General features: G+C 48.4%; 1 protein-coding gene across 8 annotated transcripts in view; it reads left to right on the top strand.

The window, feature by feature from the left end:
• Nucleotides 1-18,982, top strand: part of KCNAB2 (potassium voltage-gated channel subfamily A regulatory beta subunit 2) — a 133,074-nt gene extending 114,092 nt beyond the window's left edge. For all 8 annotated transcript variants that reach the window (XM_076072904.1, XM_076072906.1, XM_076072905.1 and 5 more), the window contains 6 exons: nucleotides 2,746-2,831; nucleotides 3,650-3,770; nucleotides 5,428-5,522; nucleotides 7,544-7,664; nucleotides 8,367-8,455; nucleotides 8,681-18,982. In XM_076072904.1, the coding sequence (XP_075929019.1) occupies nucleotides 2,746-2,831; nucleotides 3,650-3,770; nucleotides 5,428-5,522; nucleotides 7,544-7,664; nucleotides 8,367-8,455; nucleotides 8,681-8,770 (602 nt within the window). In that variant the 3' untranslated portion in view covers nucleotides 8,771-18,982. The remainder of the gene's footprint in view (nucleotides 1-2,745; nucleotides 2,832-3,649; nucleotides 3,771-5,427; nucleotides 5,523-7,543; nucleotides 7,665-8,366; nucleotides 8,456-8,680) is intronic.
• Nucleotides 18,983-22,626: the final 3,644 nt, after the last annotated feature.

The raw sequence follows: 22,626 nt of genomic DNA, 5'->3' as shown, positions 1-22,626 counted from the left end.
GTTTGTAATTTGCCACGGTGGCAGAATGTTAAATACCTCGTCTGGTATACAGGAGGGGGCGTGGTTTCGATCCCGACCCTCACGTCTGTATATGTGAAGTTTGCATGTTCTCCCCGTGGTCGCGTGGATTTTTCTCCGGGTCTTCCGGTTTTTCCCTCCACAGTTAGAATCAACATCATGCGTTTAGGCTATTTGGCTGCTATAAATTTCCACGTGATAAGCCACTTCGTTGAGCTATAATTTGTGGCCAGGTCGCTTCTAAAACGAGAGTTATATAGCTCAGTGGGCCTTACCTGGTAAAATACAAAGTTTGGTTTAAAATTTTCACTGGTTAAATCCCAGCCACCTGACCCTCATGTAAGTTGATCAGAGAGGTGAGGCTAGGATGTATTTTTTCACGGAGTATTTTAAATAATCACACGATTCCCCCCCCCCCCCCCCCCCATATAATCACTGGTGAGGATCACACTCGAGAGAGAGTCGAAAAATCTCTCTGTGATTGAGAACGGCTGCATGTATTCAAAGCCCAGTTCTGGACTGCACTGGCTCATTGCTCCGACTTTGCGAGGACAAGAAGAGAAGAGAATACTCTCACGTAGGTAAAATAAATCACGACGTTTCGATTGCAACACAAGCAATCGTCATCAGGTGTCGACCACGTACCATAATCTCCATGGCACTCCATCGAGACATGCCCCAGTACATGGACATACCCTGGTTGATGACGTACGTCATCGCCCGGACAATCTCTGTGCCCCCCCCTTCCCTTAACTGTATATAATCTCGGGTATCTTAGAGCTCTCTTCACCTGATACAGCAATTTTGCTCTGACTGTTTCCACCTGAAGAAGGAAGCGTGTTGTTGCCTCCGAAACGTCGTGATTTAATTTAGTTTTCATTTATTTTATTTTACCTACGTGACTTTGCCGAAAAAAACAAAGAGTATGAATCCTTGCAGTCACGAAAGCTTTAAATCTAGAGAAAGGAATGTTAAGTGCAAACCTCTTCAAATTATTTTTATAACGCCACACAAATGCAGCAAACATCGTGAAATATTCATCAGGCGCACCACCACCATCCACGTCCACTCCCAATGAAAACACCGCCGGCCTTTGGATTCATTTCAAATAATTCATCGGGGAAAAGGTTTCGGGAGCAACAAATTAAATGTGCATGTAACAATTTTTTTTTTACCAGGTAAGGGCCCACAGAGCAATATAGGTCTTTTTCAAAAACGACCTGACCATCACAAATGATAGTGTCAGCGAAGGGGCTTATCACGTGGAAATCTATAGCAGCCAAATATCCTAAACAGCATGACGTTGATTCTAAATGTGGATTGGGGAAAAACCGGAGGTCCCGGAGAAAAATCCATCCAGCTTACCGGTGTGAGAGGATGTAGGTAATATTCACCAGAACAGTTTCCTCAACCTCCCGAATTTCCCCTGTTTGCCAATAAAATAACAATAGCCCATGGCTCACTCTCGAGTCGGCGTGCATTTAGTACGTGGAAATAGAGCAACTGTGTTTGAGAGGTGCAATAACAGCACTGCAAGTAGGTCCCCCGATTGCTGTGTGTGTGGGGAGTGTTTCCTGCTTTGTTCCACTGCTGGATGATGCCCATGCCCCCCCCAGAGACCCCCCACTGTGTCGGGTTGAGCAAGTTCGGTTGCCACCCGTTTCTACGCATTTTAGAGAGTGGAATTTTTTTGTGTTCGTTTTATTTCAACACGTTGTGGGGGTGCGTCGCTCGTATAAGGGAGCTTGCTCACGGCTTTTAGTTCCCGAGCCGTAAAAGCGAGTGACGAACAAGCTTTGGGCAAAATTGGCGCAGTTGCTCGACGAATCCAGCGAAACTGGGTTCGTTTGCCCCCACAGCGGCTTACATCGGTGGTGAGCTCCGTAATGAAAAAAAAAATTGGGTGTAGATCGCGTGAATATAATTGTCGTTATGTCCGCCGCCACCCGTCGCAGCCAATTCAGTAAGGTTTTAGATTTAAAGCTTTCGTGACTGCTAGGATCCATACTCTTTGGTTCTATTGGGTAAAGTCACGTAGGTGAACATTTATAGAACCAAAGAGTACGTCAGTAAGGTTTGTCACTGAAACAAAACGTGCCAGTGCGTTACTACTTCCGCGCGCCGGTGTGTTGGAGGGTAAACCCACAACATTTACAATTCGAGTACGACGTGTCCCTGGTGTGGCCGTGTTGTTGTTGTTGTAGTGGCCACCAACGCGGCGAAACCTCTCCCCCCGCTCCCCCCCCCTCACCCCGCTGGAGCACAGCGCGTCTCCGAGTCTCCTTTGCCGTCCGTTGCCGATGTGACGACCACCCCCCCCGCGCCTACCCCCTCCACGAGCGAGCGCAAGCCGCTCTCGCGCACAGGGCCGAGCGTTCCCGCTGTAAACAAATGGGGGGAGCGCGGCGGTGGAAGTTGGGAAACTTGTGAACCCTCGGCTTTGGATTTCCAGCAGCAGCAGCAGCTCGCTCGCGATGGCTTTTTGCGCACGTGCGTCTGTTGCGTGCGTGCGTACGTGGGTGCGTGCATCAGCATGCAAAAGCATATGCATGAACGCACGCGCGCGCGTGTTTTTGCTGTGAATTTGACGTTGCGCTTCTTAATAACGACACAACCGCTCGTCACGACGCTTGTGTGTACGCACGCCCGTGTGCATGTGCGCGTATGTACCATCTGTGTGTGTGTGTGTGTGCGCGCGTGTGTGTTTGTGTCGTTTGCGTGGCACAGAGATTGTCCGGGCGATGACGTACGTCATCAACCAGGGTATGTCCATGTACTGGGGCACGTCTCGATGGAGTGCCATGGAGATTATGGTACGCGCTCGACACCTGTCTACTTACGCACGTGCCCATATAAATATGCACACGTGGCTATACACTTGCCAACACGCATGCCTAGACGCATGCGTGTGCATGCATGTACACATAGATAAGAATAAAAGAGACGAGTTCCAGTGTATAGTCTTTAATAGACGTTTGGAGCAAGTGCTGTACGCACGCGCATTGAATCCTGGTTTCAACTGCCTGCGATTAAACCGTGCCCTCAAGTGTACCGAGTCGACTGTCATCCAATGACTGCACACCGCACAAACATCGATATTAAATTAGATCGTTAACTACGCTTGGCAGAATTCTTAAGTTTCTTGAAAGGGACTGGAAAACCGTGACTCCCACGGAAGGCTTTAATTCATAACATCGCAAACTGTGATGGGCTGATCTTTGAGGCTGATGCCCCAATGAACCTTCACCTGGTCATGGGAAGTGGACAGATGGAAGAATCTCGATTCTCAGTGATGCTTGCTCACCCCTATGTACGTTTGTGTGCGTGCATGTGTGTACGTGGGGAGCGGTGGTGCAGCAGTTAGCACGCTGCGCTATGAACCCGGCGACCCGAGTTCAATTTCTGCTCACGGACGATTATCTGAACCAGTCCCGGGTTTCCCCTCGGTCGACTCGGCCTTAAATGAGTACCTTTTGGAGTGTGTAAAACATCACCACTGGAGAGACAGTGGTGATGTAGTGTTGGCGACCCTCTCGTGTGCCATATCGTCCTTCATATGTGCTCGCTTTCCAGCACTTGCCGTAACAGTCCGTTAAAGGCTATATGGGCGGGTCTTTGTGTACGTGTGCAGGAGGCGTACTCGGTGGCACGGCAGTTCAACCTCATCCCGCCGGTGTGCGAGCAGGCCGAGTACCACCTGTTCCAGCGCGAGAAGGTGGAGGTGCAGCTGCCTGAGCTCTACCACAAGATCGGTGAGCACCGCTCTCGCGTGTCCGGGGAGTGGCTCGCTCGCTCGCTCGCTCACTCGTGCACCTCGCTTACTCTCCATAGCTGTGCGGTCCGCGCCTTGCTGGGTCCTGCCAGGTCCCTTGAGTAACCCGTCAGTAACCCGTCAGGTCCCGCCAGATCTCCATTAGCCGAGTTATAGCATCGTGCTGTGGTGCTGTCAGAGATCGTGGGTGGAGGAGGTACAAAGACCACTGAGAAGGCAAATTCTCATCGCAAGCACGCACACACACACGACGCACGACACGCACCTGTGCCACGCATGTAACTGGCGTGCGGCTCTCGCCAAGCGTGTCAATATATTCAACCCTCCGGCGATTCGATGAATTGTCACGATTGAGGGTTTCCGATTCAATTCAAGAATCGGTTGGTCTTTTTTTTTTTTGGGAATCTCGCTTTCGCAGTCTCCATGTGCTCACCAAGTGGCCAGCGCACAGGCGGAGAGGAGATGTCGTCTCCTTCGCCTGCTACGCAGGAGGTCGAGGGTTCGATCCCAGACCCCGACGATGCCTGTTGTGTATTTGGAGTTCCCCGTGTTCTCTTTCCCCCGTGGTGCTCGCGTGGATTTTCCTCTTGAACCTCCGGTTTTCCCCTCTGCATTCCGAACCAACGTGTGTCAAAGATTATTTGGCTCCTTTGCCAGTGTCAAAATACAAGACTAGGGTTTTCCCCGTTTTTCTGGCAACAAAGCAGGTATTAAGATGTTAAAACATCAAACTGAAACCTTTTGGCGTCCTCTGGTCTTACACTGTTCGAGACTAGGCTCGAAAGAAAGCTGTCTCTGGTGTGGACCAATCAGTTTTAAAGACAATGCATATACTGTCAGAGCATGTTTTTTTGTTTGTATTTTCACCACAAGTATATGTGGTTAATGCAGACACGATTCCTTGCAAAAGGTTTCAGTTTGGTGTTTTAACATCTTAACACGATTATAAATATTCTTGGTTCTTTTGGTAAAGTCACGTAGAAGGGAAACAATAAAATAATAAAAATATAAAACAAAATTCTCACGACGTTTCGACTGCAACACAAGCAATCATCATCATCATCATCAGGTGTGAAAACCACAGCAAACACAAACTTTCTTGCTGTGGTTTTCACACCTGATGATGACTGCTTGTGTTGCAGTCGAAACGTCGTGAGAATTTTATTGCTTTATATTTTTATTATTTTATTGTTTCCCTTCTACGTGACTTTACCGAAAGAACCAAGAATATGAATCCCTGCAGTCACGAAAGCTTTAAATCGAAATCTTAACACCTGTTTTGTTGCCAGAAAAAAGGGGGAAACCTATTCTTATGATTTGGCTACTATAAATTCCCAGAGGCGACCTGACAACAGGTCTGACAACAGGTCGCCTCTGGAAAAGAGATAATAGCTCAATGGGCTTTACCTGGTAAAAATACAATTTAAAAAGTCAAATAAAAGTTGAGCCGAATTTAACCCCCCCCCCCCACAGTCACTCGATTCAACCGTCTCCTCTGCTCCCTCCTGCCCCCACCCCCTCGGTGCGTGCTTGCTTAGGCGTCGTGTGCCGTGCCGGCCTTCATAGGTGCGGCACTTGCCCCGACAGTCTATTCAGGCTATACGGTGGGGGGGGGGGGATCTTTCTTTTCTTTGTAGGCGTCGGAGCCATGACCTGGTCCCCGCTCGCGTGCGGGATCATTACGGGCAAGTACGAGGACGGGATCCCCATGTACTCGCGTGCCTCGCTCAAGGTGAGGGCGCGGCCGTGTGGCGTGGTGCCTGCGTGTGTTCATTCGCGCGCAGTTGGGGAGTGGTGGCGCAGCGGTCAGCACGCCGCACTACGAACCCGGCGACCCGAGTTCGATTCCCGCTCGCAACCAAATAACAGTGATGAATATTTAAACCGGTCCTGGGCCCCTCCGAGGTCGACTCAACCTCGAATGAGTACTTGGTGTGATGTCAATAATAAACGTTTTTGGGTTAGATCGCGTTATTTATAAATGTGTCGTAACCCTCCACCACCCGACACGGCCAATCGGCACAAAAAGTGTCACGTTGACAAAAGACAAATGGTTCACTGCTTTAGCCCACCGGTGTGTTGAAAAATGAATCCACAACATTTACAATTTCTGAGTACGACGTTTTGCTGGTAATTACATCCAGCATCATTGGGCAATTTGCCAGAATAGTGAAGCCCTTACTTGCTCCCGGTCTTAAATAGAGCAGCAGCAGAGTGACGTCATCATTGAACTCAGTCAGGTGCAGTGATTTGAGGCGGAGGGGTATTGTAATTATATAATAGATGGGTAATCAGTCAATTGTTATGATTAGTAATGAGTTGTAGATTCATACAGAAACAACCACTTGATACTCCGGTCAAAACCATCACACTACCATATATAGCAGGCGTTACTAAAAAGATCTCCAAAATTCTAAACAAACACAAGATCCTGGTCCGGTTCAATACAGTACACAAAATCCGTGACCTGATCCCATCCGTAAAAGATGTCATCCCTGACTTACAGTACCCCGGAGTTTACAAATTGAGTTGTACCTGCGGTGATTGCTTAATCGGGGAGACGAAACGACATATCTCTGACCGAATTCGCGAGCACAAATCAGATCTGAAACACGGCAGAACGAATTCATCTGCTGTGGCTGATCATTGTTACAACGCTGTGGGTGATCATGAGATTGTCTTCTCCGATACCAAGGTTCTCTGTAAACCTACAGGTTATCACCAGAGATTTGTCCACGAAGCCATTCAGATATACAAACACAGACATAACTTCAACCGAGAGGATGGTTTCAAATTAAGCAACCATTGGAAAGACGTTTTAAATCATACCAAACGTCAACTAATTTCTAACAGCAATTTCAAGTGATGGTATACCAAGCATATTCCTTCCGAACTTTCTTTTAAACCGTTTTTTCTACTCTCCCCTGACAGCACATTCTTGCCGATCTTTATTTTTTTTTCCGTTTCTATTGCACACACACAGTGACCCATCCTCCACACCCTCTACACAAAAACATGCTAATCCCGCAGCTAATTTTCTGACTTTAACACCCTGCTGTTTCAACACTTTAACACAGCTATTTTTGATATGTAAACTCCTTGGTCAAGGCGCCCTGCTCCTCCCACCGAGCTTAAAAGACGCTGCGAATCTTAGCAGCGGTCATTGAAGTGCTGTCGTCCCGACAGTTCTGTTCCTTCACCTGAAGAAGGCCACTTGTGTTGTGGCCGAAACGTCGTGATTTTTGTTGTTTTATTTTTTTACCTACGTAACTTTACCGAATAGAACCAAAGAGTATGGATCCTTGCAGTCACGAAAGTTTCAAATCTAGAATTGAGTTGTAGATTAGTAATTACTTGTAATGTGTGTTATTGCAATTATATGCTACGTTAGTAATCAGTTTATTATGAATAATATTGGTCGCGAAAGCCTACGTGGTGTTAAATTGGTGTGATGTATAAACATCAGCTGGGGAGACAAAGGCATCCGGACGAGTTGCTGGCCACCCACCCCCTCCTGTGCTGTGCCGGCCTTCGTAGGTGCTGCTACTCAATAGCATTTGCCCTAACAGTCTGTTAAAGCTTATACGGGGGGGGGGGGATCTTTCTCTTGTTTGTATGCAGTGTGAAGATGTGAAAAATACGATAGCAACAGCCGCGATGTCACGCGTGCTGTGACGTCACCAGAGTCTCACGCGACGACGTTACCTGCGTCACGTGACTAATCCGCAGCCCCGTTGCCTTCACGTGCGGCAGGGCTACCAGTGGCTGAAGGAGCGCATCACGAGCGAGGAGGGGCGCCGACAGCAGGCCAAGCTCAAGGAGATCCTCATGGTGGCGGAGAGGCTCGGCTGCACGCTGCCTCAGCTCTCCATCGGTGAGGGGGACGCGGGGGACGCAGTGTGGGGCACACGGTGTGTGCAGGACACCGGGCAGGGTGTAACCCACAGGGCGCAGAGGGCAAAGGTGTAACCCACAGGGCACAGGGCAGGTTGTACCCACAGGGCACAGAGGGCAAAGGTGTAACCCACAGGGCACAGGGCAGGTTGTACCCACAGGGCACAGAGGGCAAAGGTGTAACCCACAGGGCACAGGGCAGGTTGTACCCACAGGGCACAGAGGGCAAAGGTGTAACCCACAAGGCACAGGGCAGGTTGTAACCCACAGGGCACAGAGGGCAAAGGTGTAACCCACAAGACACAGGGCAGGTCGTACCCACAGGGCACAGAGGGCTTCCCTTGTGTCGAGTATCCGTTGCCCTGTGTGCACATTGGTGGCAGAGGCAAAAGGCAGCAGGGAATGGTGTTCACCCAATTTTGTTTGTGCGTGCGCACTGGTGCCTGTGCGAGTGCGCTTGTGTATTCGTGCGTTCGTGTCGTGTGTCGTGTGCGTGTTTGCGCAGCCAACCATGCCAATTGGAGGTGCGGGGGAAGGCCAACAAACTAAACACAAAAAGCAGTTCTAAAGAAATGAGTTTTAAATCCACGTTTGAAAGTGCGTAGCTCCAGTGGCTTCCTCGTATCGGATGATTTGCATGTGGTTTGCATGCCCGCGATTGTGCCCGTGCGTGCGCGAGCAGCCTGGTGCCTGCGTAACGAGGGCGTGAGCTCGGTGCTGCTCGGAGCATCCAACACGGAGCAGCTCATTGAGAATCTGGGCGCCATCCAGGTGAGGCGCCCCCCCCCCCCCCCCACCCCACCCCCTGCGCACGTCATCTCGGCACCATCCGACAACCCTCGCTTCCAGAGCTCCACGCTCTCGGGGGAGCGCCGCGTGCCGCCGTGCCGCCGTGCCGCCGTGCCGCCGTGCCGCCGTGCCGCCGTGCCGCCGTGCCGCCGTGCCGCCGTGCCGCGCTCGGGTTTGACCCCGCGCCCGTTGTTCGGTGCGCGGCAGGTGCTTCCGAAGCTGACCGCTCAGGTGGTGACGGAGCTGGACAGCATCCTGGGAAACAAGCCGTACAACAAGAAGGACTATCGCTGTTAGGGTCGAGGAGCTGGCGGTCCCCAACCCGGAACCCATCCTGCCCCCGACCAGCCACCAGCCACACCACCACTACCACCAACCCTGGTCATCCCCACGCGCGTGTAGGCTGGCCGTGGGCGGCCCGATTGCCGCTCACGCGCGCGCCCCTGGGCCCCGGCGGGCGGGCGGGCGGGCGCGCAGACGCGAGAGGGCTCGTGCATGCGCTCGTGAATGCGCTCGTGAAGTCGCCTATACACGCACGAAGAGGCAGAGCGGCTTCCCCTCTATAGCCATACGTAACGTTGGGGCGAAGTGCCGTTAACTCACGGGCCACGTACGCCTGGACACAAGTACAAATCCCGGACGCGCTATCCGGACACGTGCGCGCGCACGTATGCACGCGATCACACACTCGTGCAAGCACTTACGGGTCGACCTGCTTTGAAGCGTACTTCGTTGGACTCAATTCCTGCTCGTTGCCCTTCTCAAACGCTTACAGTCAAACACCCGTGTGTATGTGCAAAGGTACACATACACACGTACCTTTTGTGCATACCTGCGTGTACTTATATTAGTTTGTTTTGGGGGTTTTTAACCAGGTGGCGACTCGGAGAGCAGAATAGTCTCAATGGCAAGTGTCCTGAGAGCATAACACTTAACAGACCCACTCTAAAACACACGAGGCAGCAGCAACCACACACACACACACACACTCGTTCTCGCATACTCACGGCATCTGGGATGAAACCGCACCACCCTCGCCACCCAGGGGCTCGTCCCACCGTTCTGCCTGCCCCCCCTCCCCCACACCTCCCTTCGCCCTCGCCTCCCGTGGCCCACGACCTCACCTATGACCAAAAGACGCCACTCGCTCACGATGTAGCCCGCTAGATGACCGCCTCGGGCCTTCCCGGCCAGGCTTGGCACGCGTACGAGCCAGTGAGATAGCGAGCCAGTGGGCGTCCACCCAGTTTCCCCCCCACCCCCCCACCGTCGCTGCATGTGCTGCTGCTGCTGCTGCACGGTACTCCCATGCCGTCGCCCCGGGAAAGCATGACAACGGGAGTTGCTGATCGCTCATCCTTTTTCCGCGTTGGGTTGTTGTTGCCGTTTTGTTAAATTCCCTCCGCGTTCTGGCGTCTGGCCGGAGCCGCTGTCGGTGCTGCTGTGCGCGCCGGCGGCCCGGGCAAGCTGGCTTTAAAATAAAACATTTGTTACGGACGCTTTCCATACTCGGCGTCAATGGAGCCAATCGGGCGAGGCGGCGGAGGGCGTAAGCCGCTACGTTGCAGCGCCGAGCCAGCGCCTCTTCGAGACGCCCAGTCTCCACACGGGGTGAGGGTGGCGAAGTTGGGAGGGAGGAGAGGCGGGGGGGGGGGTGCATCACCACGGGCTCCGATCAGCGATGATCGCGCCAAATGAAAAAAAAACGTTATTGCACTTAACTGAACCACGTGCACCCGTCATCAAGGGCTGTGTACGTGTTCCGTCCAAAAAGTGGTTGCAAGAGCACGTGTTGTTGGCGAGATGGATGACTGACTGTAGAGGGGGGAGGCGCCTCTTTAAATGGAACGCCGGGGAAGCAAATTTCCCGCAAACGCCTCGCTCCAGGACAGTTTCTTTGCCGGCCGTCGACTCGCGGATAAGAAGTTCGGTCCGCACGGTCGTAATGCAGCTGACGACGGCGCGTCGGCCAAGTCCGGAGGATCGCTACGCAACTGGGATTTGAGAAGAGAGAACTTTGGCCTGGACAAAAAAAATAAAAAGGACTTCCGATCGAAGGAGAAACGTAAATTATTGACGGACGAGTGAAATGGCAAGCGGTCGACAGCTGTTCTGTGCATGCGCTTGACGACCTACGATAACGAGCTTCTGCTGCTGCTGCTGCTAAGGCAAGGCGGCCACGCGGGGCGCGATGACCATTCGTCGGCCATGTCGCTTATTGCCCAGCAGCGGTTGGGAACGTACACAGCTCTCCACCGTGACAAAGAGACGCCTCCTGAAATCCACGTCCTGACACCACGGTTTGTATCGGTACGCAATATAAGGCCACGATAAACTCTTGGAGGAGGACAATTTAAAGGCAGTTTGTCTCCGGCTGGCAATTCAATGATATCGTGGATTCTTCAACGGCAACTTATATAGCAATGGCTTAGCATGACGGTGATCTGTCTGGTACGATAGCAAATGCTTCGGTGACTGTTGGGCGGTGTATGGTAACCGTGACACTTGCTCTATATTAGCCCAAGTGCAGGAGGCCACAATAAACGCGGCTTGCTTTAGCAGGACGCGTGACGTCATAACACCACCTGTACATTGGACGTCATAACATTTGTACGCGCGAGCGCTGTGCACCATTTGTCGCGAGATCTCTCCTGTTTATCTCTCACCTCATCCCTTTTTATCTCTTGGCTGGCGAAATGGTCCATGAAACCGGGCCATATAATTCACCTGTCGGTACCAACCTCAGGTGGTGGAACTTTAGTGGTTCCAATGGCTTTGTGGCCAATAACAGTGAATTATGCGATAACGGGGTCATCAAGTAATTCACTCGTGTTGGCCGTATAAATAAATGGGGACTACTAAAGTTGGGTGGTTACCGATTTCTGCTCTGGCTTATGGACTGAGAGCTCTGCGACGCCACTCCTAGAATCTTTCGTGGGCCACGTTTGGTGCGTGGGCCACCAGTTGAATAAGAACCCGGCCCGAGTGTATCACGGCCTTATTTTTGCCGTATTTATTGACGATATTAATTTAACAGTGGTCCTCTTTTTGAATAGGAATTCTGGTTTTTCACCAGCCTCGCCAGGTTTTCGGTGTGGGAAGAAACTAAATTCTGCGCCAGTGTACGAAACGCTTGCACGTCTTTTTTTAAAATGCAGCCGAATACAGAAACCTCGACAGAGAGAGAGAGGAGGAAGCCTTCCGTGACTGAACGAATCAGCCTGCAACCAATCACCACCAGCCCAGCGATTCCATCCAAACTTCAGTCCCGTTTGTCTCATTTGTATAATCTCGCGCGTATCGATTTCTGCTTTCCTTTTTCTGTTTTCGTTTGTACAGTTTGGTTTTCTCTGTTTGCCCAAATGTAACCCTAGCAAAAGAAGTTCGTACAATTTGCCTAGATTGTAAAACATTGTATCGTCGGCATAAGAACATATTTGAATTGGTGAGGCTGCATCATCACACCGCTGCCGAAGGTCACTGGTGACCTATCAATGCAGCCTCTAGGTTCGTCGGTACAACCTCTAAAATTGCAACCCTGGCTTTTACTTTGCTCCCACCACCAATATTATATTGTACAATCTAGATTTGAAGCTTTCGTGACTGCAGGAATCCATACTCTCTGGTTCTTGCGGTAAAGTCACGTAGGCAGAAAATAAATAGCGACGTTTTGGGGCGCAACACAAGCGTCCGTCCATCGTCAGGTGGGATGACTGAACGCGTGCCGCGCCAGAAACGTCGCCATTTATTTTGTTTTATTTTATACCTACGTGACGTTACCGAAAGAACCAAAGAGTATTATATTGTACAATTTGACACCCAGGGCCCCCACTGCTCAATTACGTACCTGTACCTTGGGTTCATGTAAATGTTTTTGTACAAATATCGTGAATTGTTGACAGCTTTACGGTTTTTTTTTACATATACAAGAGTTGCAACTAACCACTTACGGAGTAAATCGACTTAATCTGTCGTCGACAGTGAATGTCGAGTTAGTTGCCAAGGTTCGTGTGTACATTTTGGTTGCATTTTAATTAACAACGCGTGGTTTATTTATTTTGTACTACTTGCAGTGGTGTTGCAGTTCGCACGACCGGGCAGAATTATCGGCAGACGCCCAACGGAGACGGCTGCGACTTGGCCGGAGGAACGCTCATAAGTTACACCAAAAATAAACATTTGCCCTCGGTTGTCCGCTTTATTGTGGACATCCTCCGGGGTGTGGTGGGTTTTTTTTTGGCTACCACTTCCATCGTTTGGTCTCGCACCACCGGCCATCATTTCCTTCAGCGTGTCCTGCCCAAGGCCCACTTTACTCTTCTGACCAGTCAATTCATCGTCTGTTCTAACCCGCTTATGTTTCCTTGACAAACTCATGCGCGGATAACTTAACCTTCCCCGGTTGCCCGTCTGCATCTTGTGTGTGTGTACGTCTTTTTTTTTACGTGAGTTTGTTTACGACCACTGGTGAAGCATAGCTGCCTGTGTTTAAGGATCAACGGAATCTGACATCGGATAATGATGGCTGTGGTCTGCGATTGCAGTGAAACTCCTCCATTCCGCGCTGCGATGTGGGAGAGATGCTCTCATCGGCGATACATTGCGATGGGAGAAAAAAACCTACTGAAAGCGACGAGAAATTTTCGCGCAAAATCGCGATTTTTTTCTTGCATTCTTTTTTCCTCCTCACGAGTCTAGGAGTTTCCGTGGACCTGTGGGCGGGAACTCCATATTTAAAGATGCGCGGCTTAGAGTAGCACGGACTTGTGGAGTCTTCGCTGTATACGCCTCCAGAAGGGGCGCTGTTGTTCGTGGCATTGTGCAAATCTAACGACCCGTTACAGCAAACGACTTTCAAATAATTTTAATTCCTGACATTGTACAAAGGTTTTTCTTTTAAATATCTAAAAAATTTTTTACACGCTCCACAATTTATCATACTCCCACTTAAGAGTGGCTCAAGGAATTTTGTTGACAGAAGGTGGCAGCACTGCACCACAGTGGATTGAACATCGCCGAACCTCACTGCGTGGGATACTTTAGTTTTATCTTCCTTCGTATATGCGTGGGGTTTTTTTTTCACGGTTGCTCCCGTTTCCTCCCACAGATGCCAAACACTTTGAAGGATTCCGCCTTAACACACCAAATACACAAGTCCCCTGCTTAAAAAAAATCGTTGAGACCCGGCGAGGCTTTTGTTTCCTCGCCGGAAACACGGAGTATGTTTGATAATATTCCTGCCAAGTCACATTCGTTGACTAAACATATTTTTTTTCCCGAGCTTGGCTTGATGTAGACGCACAACAGGGGCGCAGGGCATCCACAAAGTTTGGCAAAATTGGCATCAAACCCAGGTCGACTGCTGGCAAACGGGGGTTTGATGCAGAAACCACCGCGGTGAGAACCGCCTTTGATGAACCTCGGAGAAAACGTTTTCGCCCTCATCCTGACTCGGCTCCACCCTGTTCCCCACCCCACTCACTATTGTGATTTCTCCCACATCGGAAAGCGGTCAAGATTTGAAAAGAAAATTACTTTCCATCCGGCACAAACCATTTGATTCCAAATGGACTTTTCTTATCAAGTCGGGTGGGGAGGGGGAAACAGTTTCAATCAACACGTGATTCACGCCCTACAGGAGTCGCTATTTTAAAGTTTTCATTGCTCTGAATCGGGGCCAGTGGCTCTATGTTGGAGGAGTGTAGTACTTATTTTTATGTATTTAATAAGAAGGCTTTCATCTATGTGGTGTTAGTTTTCGATGTTTGATTCTGCGTTATTGCCAGTGCAGCCCCAAGAGTGTTGCCGTCATTGATTTAAAAGGTTAAACTTTTCCAAACAAAAAAAAACACAACGCATAAAGTCCACGTAGTTTAATACATCCACAGTCGCCGGTATATGAATCGTCAAATGTAAATAAAAATCGGTTTGATTTCACAGGCCTTGATAAAACACCGACTCTTACACGGGTCACATGATGCGTAATGTCCACCGGTGGAAAACTGTTAACCGTGTCAATTCAAAAACCGTTCATTCACCAACGTTGTCAACACATCCCATTTTTCTCAGGTTTCTCGTTGTCAAATGTCATCTCCCGATGTTAAAATCGGTCAACCTCTCTGCCCTATCTCACTCTGATCTGCAGAAGATCCATTGCCCGAAACGTCCACCTGCTATATATTTTTTTGCAAACCAGTGATGGCAACGGATGTCGGCGAGGCCCTTGTTTTTGTACCACGTGGTGCAGAGTGTATGGATCATCCGTTAATACATGCGAGTGTGCGCTCTGCAATTATATCTAGCCAAAGGTATTTTCACCTTGCAAACTAACTTTACAGACTCGCCTCCCCCACCCCATCTCTCCCTCTTAACCAATGCGCCTACATCTTCCCTCCCTGCTAAGTAACCGCAGCTTAATCAAACAATTGCATCTGCGTACATGCAAGAGCAATACAAATGCCACGTGGGTCCGAGGTTTTACGGGCGTGTGTGGGTGCGTGGAGGGTGGTTTCAATGGCGACGATTGGTGTGATAATAGAAGACGGAAACTGATGGATTTTTTTTTACCTTTAAATCGGTTCTTGGATCGGTCATTAGAAGGCCAATCTAGGAATCGATTACTCAGGTGAATACACGTGTTTATATGCGTAACAGAGCATGGCTTCGTTCGTACTGTCAAGCCAGACGCGAGTTTATCATCTGCGTGCTGCAAAATAAATAAACCAGGGTAAGCTTAAAGTATTAAAGCTTTCGTGACTGCATAAAATTACTCATTGGTTTTTTCGGTAAAGTCACGTATGTAGAAATACAATAAAATGATATTAAAAAAAAACAAAAAAATATATAATTTTGTTGTATTTCTACATACGTGACTTTACCGAAAAAAACAATGAGCAGGGTAAGCTTGTGACGATATCGCACCCAAACACTCGTTCATAACATTGATCAAACGTCCCAATGATGCAGGAGCCCTCCCGAGATAGAGGCTTGAGATGTTTCTGGATGAACAAATATTGTAGTGACCGTTTGCTTAATCGGGTAATTCTTTAAACTCTTGGTGCTTTGAACTCTTGAACTGGACCCTGCGGTTGCGAAATGGTCTTCGTTTTTTTTTCTCGGCAGCTCTTGTGATTCAGTTCTTACCACAACAAGCTTGAAGACATCTCTTTTGTTTAAATTGTTTAACAACAACATCTTTTGCAAGAGTTTTATTTTACTGTCGTGTTCATTTTTTTCACACCTTTTTATATTCGACGATTGTTAAATGGTTTAGCAAAGCTAGTGAACTAAATTTCGATTTAAAGCTTTCGTGACTGCAATGATTCATCTTCTTTGGTTCTTTCGGTAAAGTCACGTAGAATGAGAATAAAATAATAAATTGATAAAATAAAATAACACAATAATGTTCTCACGACGTTTCGGCCACAACACAAGCGGCCTTCATCAGGTGAAGGGAGCGAGACTGTCTGGTAGGACAGCGCTGGAGTGAGAGAGCCACGTTCAGATCACGGCTTTTAAGCTGTGTGAGAGGAACAAAGAGCCTTGACGAAGGAATTAGCATAAAATTTAGCATTGAAAAGGCTAAATGATTAACTTGTGACTGGTCACAGAAATAGCTATGTTAAAAGTTAAAGCATACACATCCGCAGAGGCACCCATTGTTAAAAGGAATTAGCATAGAATTTAGCATTGAAATAGCTAAATTAAGGCATTCGCTTGTAACTGCTACAGAAATAGTTACGTTGAAGTCAGAGCATACACATTCACCGAGGCACTTAGTACAAATCAAAACAGGAGAATTTAGCATTGAAATAACTAGGCGAATTTAGCATTGAAATAACTGGGTGATTTGCTAGTGACTGGTCACAGAAATGACTACAAATCTGAGCTATTCACAGTACTATATAGTGAACCAATAAAAACTAAAATATAAATTACCTTCATGTTATCAATAAACTCTATATTCTCCAATCAGCTAAGCTACCAACCATAAGTCGTTATATATCACAATGCTATATGGTGAAAAAATGGGTGGATTCTTACCCTCAAATTTCCGTACCACGGATAGCTACAAGCGAATGCCTTAATTTAGCTATTTCAATGCTAAATTCTATGCTAATTCCTTTTAACAATGGGTGCCTCTGCGGATGTGTATGCTTTAACTTTTAACATAGCTATTTCTGTGACCAGTCACAAGTTAATCATTTAGCCTTTTCAATGCTAAATTTTATGCTAATTCCTTCGTCAAGGCTCTTTGTTCCTCTCACACAGCTTAAAAGCCGTGATCTGAACGTGGCTCTCTCACTCCAGCGCTGTCCTACTAGTGAACTAAGTTTTCCGGTCGGTACACATGGACATTATTTTTGCAGCAATTTTTTCCCCAGCTTCACAGCCATCGGACTTAATCAAGAACTTACGATGAAGATAATTATGATTATAATGAACAATTCATAGCAGGCACACATTTCACGAATCGGATGCGATGTTTGATCGAGAACTTTGGTAAAACGGAGGCAGAGCTTTAAAGTCCTTCATAGGCCAGGCTGAACAGATGAGGGCCTGAATGGTTGGGACATGAGTAGGTGAACCATGAAGAAGGGGGGGGGGGGGGGGTGAGAGCTTTGAGCTGCTGGGTGAAGGCGGACGCTGCTTGCATGCTGCTGCTGCTGCGTGTGCAGTGAAATAATTTCAAATGGCTGCTGGTGCACCGAAGGAGAAACGCCGCACAGCCAGGGAGGGTCCTGGCTCTGGGTAGATATGATGATAAACAAAAAATAATGTACGGCCATTTATCATTTCACCGTTGGATGAAGGGCTCCCCACGTACTTGACCACACGCCTACAGCAGATAGAGACTGACTGTTGACTGCACACACAAGCCGGGAACGGCTGGATTCTAATTGCACACACAGCTCGTTAAGAAAATAGAGTGGGCAAACTTACAAAACACAAATCCAGGCATTTTTTTTTCGCTGAAGAGGCAAATCTTAACAGCCGGAGAAAATGTACGCATTGCCTTTTTTCTTGTTCTGCTGACTTTACAACAACACTTCCACAATCTTTCCCTCATTTGAGCTGGTATCAATCACAGGGGCCGTTGTGCAGATTGTGCACTATTGTAAACGTCATCTTGACGCGCAAAAGGCCCTATGCCGAGATCCCAAACCCCCACGTGCAGCCCCGCACCCACGTGACTCGAATCTGTCCGCAGTGGACGACGACTCGAAATTCCTGGGCCACGTGACTGCTGATGTTCATACTTGTACAGAGGCTCGATATCAACTGATGCGGTTTTAATGCTCAACTCAACTGACTATGCATGTTACATAAATCTATATATATAAGATATACATGCGTATATAGTGTATATGAACCGGGGTGGTATTGGCGTGGAGCAGAAACAGCACGTGGTATTTGAGATGGTCACCTGTACCGCTTCACACGCTGTTGGCGGTCCTGGGTCGCGTTGATTCAATAATAAATTGTTTTTAACACTGGTAAAGATAGTGTGGCTGCAGGGGTCAGCTGAATTTCCGTGTGCATACGGCACACCCGAATAGAAAAACGTGAATTCATACACACCCGGTTTAATGCATGTATCATCGTGAGATTATACATCAATATAAATTAATATGCTTCGTTACACCTCCAATCACCACCATCCATCCAATCTGTAAACTCGGCACTGACCACTTGCTGCACGTGCTGCAGGTTCTGTCAACGTTGATCGCCTGTGAACGCGTGAGGGCTACATTAGTGGGAGATAAAACTAACAATCTGCCTTAAAAGAAATAAAAAAATACAGGCGACGTTTTGGGCAATGGCTCCTCTTCATAGAGAGGGCCATTGCCTGAGACGTCACCTATTCATATATTTGTAAGGCCATAGTGTTATTGACGAAAGCGATTTTTTTGTTTTGTTATTGTGCATCGCTGCCAACGCAGCAGCAGCATCACCAAATAATTCGTGGGCGAGGTTAGCAGAGTCGGTGGTTGCCAATGGGGAGTCCGTCGGGACCAATGATCGGTAGGCATAGCCCATTTATGGCGGGGCTTCGTGGTCCAAATTTGATAACCTTATCCACCACGTGGTCCAGGTTAGATCAACATTGGACAACGATCCCTCTAAAAGGATGGCCCCCGTCATAGTAATGTGGAATTTCCACCACCGGCTCAGGACCTCCTCCCAGTGCCCATTCGAGCATGGAGCCACGCTGGCAATGATATGTATATATGATGTATATCTTATATATGTGTATATGATGTATATCTTATATATGTGTATATGATGTATATCTTATATATGTGTATATGATGTATGTCTTATATATGTGTATATGATGTATGTCTTATATATGATGTATGTCTTATATATAATACTGTACCGTATTGTACATCACGACATGGGACGTCGACCAAGTCTGTACTGTTTTGGCATGCGCACAATGTGCAGGGCTGCCCTTATGATCATGTCCGCTTCATCAACTGAAATATACTTTTAACAAAATAATGACGCTTTCTTGGTCTTTGGGTGCGAGTGTTTTCCTTGGTAATGTGATGTTTTTTGAGAGATGAAAGACTCGTTAATGTTGTGCGAAGGAACAATTCGACATTGGCAATGCAACACGGCCTTTTGTCAGTCCACTGCTGGATGAAGATCTCCCCACGCCATCGTCATCTCTCACGGTCCACACCTTTGTGTGAAGGAAATGCAACTTAACTTTTTTAGGCTTATGCGTAATTACTTTATACCTTTCATGAACCAATTCACATCGATAAGCCTCTGTAGCCCCACGTCGGAAATGCACGTACACATAAGATGTATACGTTCAACTGAACCAGCCCTGTCAATATCACATGGTACACACACGTACACACACACAAATGACATTCCTCCATAGCCTGTAGACTTTTTGGGCAAGTTGTTCGCGAAGATCTTCGTATGCCAGCACAGCACACGATGGGGTGGATGGCCAGCACCACGGCCCTTGGCTTCCTTTGGCTTCCTTAGTAGCGATGTTTATACACAGCTCCAGGTACTCATTTGAGGCGGAGTCTACCTAGGGGAAGCCCAGCTACTGGTTCAGATAAACGTCACTGGTGTTGGCCATGAACGGGAGGCGCACTCGGGTACCGGGCTCATAGCGGACAAGATTGTTCTCTACTTGAATCGGCCCAACAGACGCAGGGTACATGAAGGAGACGCATTATCTGCTCATCTATTTTGTTACCAACAATCGGGTGCGTTTAGCGTATAAATGCCTGAATTTGCATTGCAACGTAGATAACTTTAGTAGCGAGTTTGCAAGGAGTTCAGTTTGGCAAACGATGTTTACCAACACAATGCACTTGTTTTTGGTAACTCAACACATTCGTCAATAACACCGTGGCCCTCAACAGATAAACAGGTACGTATATAACAGGCGACGTTTCGGGCAACGGCCCTTTCTTCACGCCGCATGGAGAGACCAGAGGTCGAGTGCTGTGGAGAAGGGTCATTGCCCAAAACGTCACGTGTTATATACCGCTTTGCCTTTTCAGGGTAGCAGAAGCAGCAGCAGCCATCGCCAAGTAATTTGGACATGAACCTCGCTTTCGGGCAATGGCTCTGACAGACTGTAGCGCATTATTTATTATCCAACTTAAATGTGCATCCGTATGGACGGGCACTTATCATCTATTTTGATAGCAAAGCAAATTACTTAATCAGAATCAGAAAGGGTTTTATTCGCCATGAAAGTTCGCACAGACAAGGAATTTACTTTGGCAGGAAGGTGCATACATTCAACATATATGATTCTTAAATAAGTGGTATACAAGTCTAACTATACTAAAAGGTACAAAGTCTAACTAACACTAAGGGGCTAAAGTATGTAAAATTTTGAATACATATTGAATATAAAGTAGCTATAAGATACAATCTAAAAATACAAATAGGGTAACAGTGTAAATATGGCAAGGTGTCATTTTATAGATAAAATGCTAAAGTCAGTGTAAGCCCTTGGCCTTGTTGAAGAGGCCAGCAGTGGATGGGAAGAAACTGTTTTTGTGGCGTGAGGTTTTGGTCCTGATGGACCGCAGCCTTCTGCCGGAGGGGAGTAGCTGGAACAGAGAGTGTCCAGGGTGGGAGGAATCGGCCACAATCTTCCTCGCTCGCCTCATGGTCCTCGAGGTGTGCAGGCCCTCGAGGGTTGGTAGATTGCAGGCACGTTCTCAGCAGTGTGGATGATACGCTGCAGTCTGCTCTTGTCCTTGGCAGTGGCAGCAGCGTACCAGACGGTTATGGAGGAGGTGAGGATGGATTCAATGATTGTTGTACAGAAGTGCACCATCATTGTCTTTGGCAGCTTGAATTTCTTCAGCTGCCGTAGGAAGTACATCCTCTGTTGAGCTCTCTTGGTGAGGGAGCTGATGTTCAGTTCCCACTTGAGGTCCCGGGAGAGAATAGTGTTTAGGAAGCGGAAGGACTCCACAGTTTTGACTGGAGAGTCGCACAGGGTGATGGGGGTAAGTGGGGCTGTATTCTTCCTGAAGTCCACAACAATCTCAACTGTCTTTAGAGCATTTAGCTCTAAGTTGCTCTGGCTACACCAGGTTGTCAGCTTCCCACCCATAGTCAGACTCATCCCCACCAGAGATCAGCCCAATGAGGGTGGTGTCGTCCGCAAACTTCAAGAGTTTGACGGACAGATGATTGGAGGTGCAGCTGTTGGTGTACAGGGAGAAGAGCAGTGGGGAAAGGACGCAGCCCTGAGGAGTTCTGGTGCTGATGGACCTGGAGTCAGAGACTTGTGTTCCCAGCTTAACGCACTGCTTCCTGTCAGACAGGAAGTTTGTGATCCACCTGCAGGTGGAGTCAGGCACGTTCAGCTGGAATAGCTTGTCCTGAAGCAGGGAAGGGATGATGGTGCTGAAGGCAGAGCTGAAGTCCACAAACAGGATCCTGGCGTAGGGGAGTCCAGATGCTGTAGGGTGAAGTGGAGGGCCATGTTAACTGCGTCGTCCACAGACCTGTTGGCTCTGTAGGCAAACTGAAGGGGGTCCAGGAGAGGGTCTGCGATGGCTTTGGGATGTGCCAGGACCAGGCGCTCAAAATACTTCATTACCACAGAGGTAAGGGGGACCGGTCTATAATCATTTAGTCCTGTTGGCCTTAGCTTTTTGGGCACAGGGATGATGGTGGAGGACTTGAGACAGGCTGGTACATGGCATGTCTCCAGGGAGGTGTTAAAGATGTTGGTGAACACCGGAGACAGCTGGTCAGCGCAGTGCCTGAGGGTGGCTGGAGAGACAGAGTCCGGCCCAGCTGCTTTGTGTGGGTTCTGCCTCTTGAAAAGTCTATTAACTTCTCCCTCCTGAAAGGAGAAAGTTGTCTCTGTAGCAGGGGTGGGGGATGGGGCCTCTTGGGTGGGAAGGGGTAGTTCAGAGCAGTCCAATTGTCTTTCAAATCTGCAGTAGAACTCCTTCAGGTCATTGGCCAGGCGGGAGTCGTTAGTTGGGTGGGGGGCTCTGGGCTTGTAGTTGGTGATCTGCCTGAGCCCTCTCCAGACAGAAGCAAAGTCGTTAGCAGAGAACTGGTGTTTTAGTCTCTCCGAGTACAGTCGTTTAGCCTCTCTCACCGCCTTGCTAAACCTGTTCAACTCCTTGAATCTGTCTCTATCCCCACTCCTAAACGCTTCCTCCTTCTCCAACCTCAACTTTCTGAGCTTTGCTGAGAACCAGGGCTTGTTGTTGTTGAAGTTCACCCTGGTACGTGTTGGAATACAGCAGTCCTCACAGAAGCTGATGTACGACGTCACAGCCTCTGTGAGTTCATCCAGACTATTGGTAGCAGTCGTGAACATATCCCAGTCAGTACAGTCCAAGCACGCCCACAAATCCTCCACAGCCTCACTGGTCCACTGTTTAGATGTCCTCACAGCAGGTTTACAGAGCTTTAGTTTCTGCCTTTATGCAGGAATCAGGTGGACCATGGCATGGTCAGAGTGTCCCAGTGCTGCTCGGGGGATGGCATGGTAGGCTCTACTGACTGTAGTGTAGCAGTAATCCAGAGTGTTCCCTTCTCTGGTAGGGCATTTACTGAATTGTATGTATTTGGGAAGTTCGTGGCTGAGATTACCTTTGTTAAAGTCGCCAAGTACGATAACCAGCGAA

Source organism: Petromyzon marinus, chromosome 39, assembly GCF_048934315.1.
Source record: "Petromyzon marinus isolate PM22_M1 ecotype Great Lakes invasive population chromosome 39, UKy_Petmar_22M1.pri1.0, whole genome shotgun sequence".
Taxonomy (NCBI): domain Eukaryota; kingdom Metazoa; phylum Chordata; class Hyperoartia; order Petromyzontiformes; family Petromyzontidae; genus Petromyzon; species Petromyzon marinus.
The sequence above is the reverse complement of the archived record's forward strand: the minus strand, read 5'-3'. Positions and strand labels throughout refer to the sequence as shown.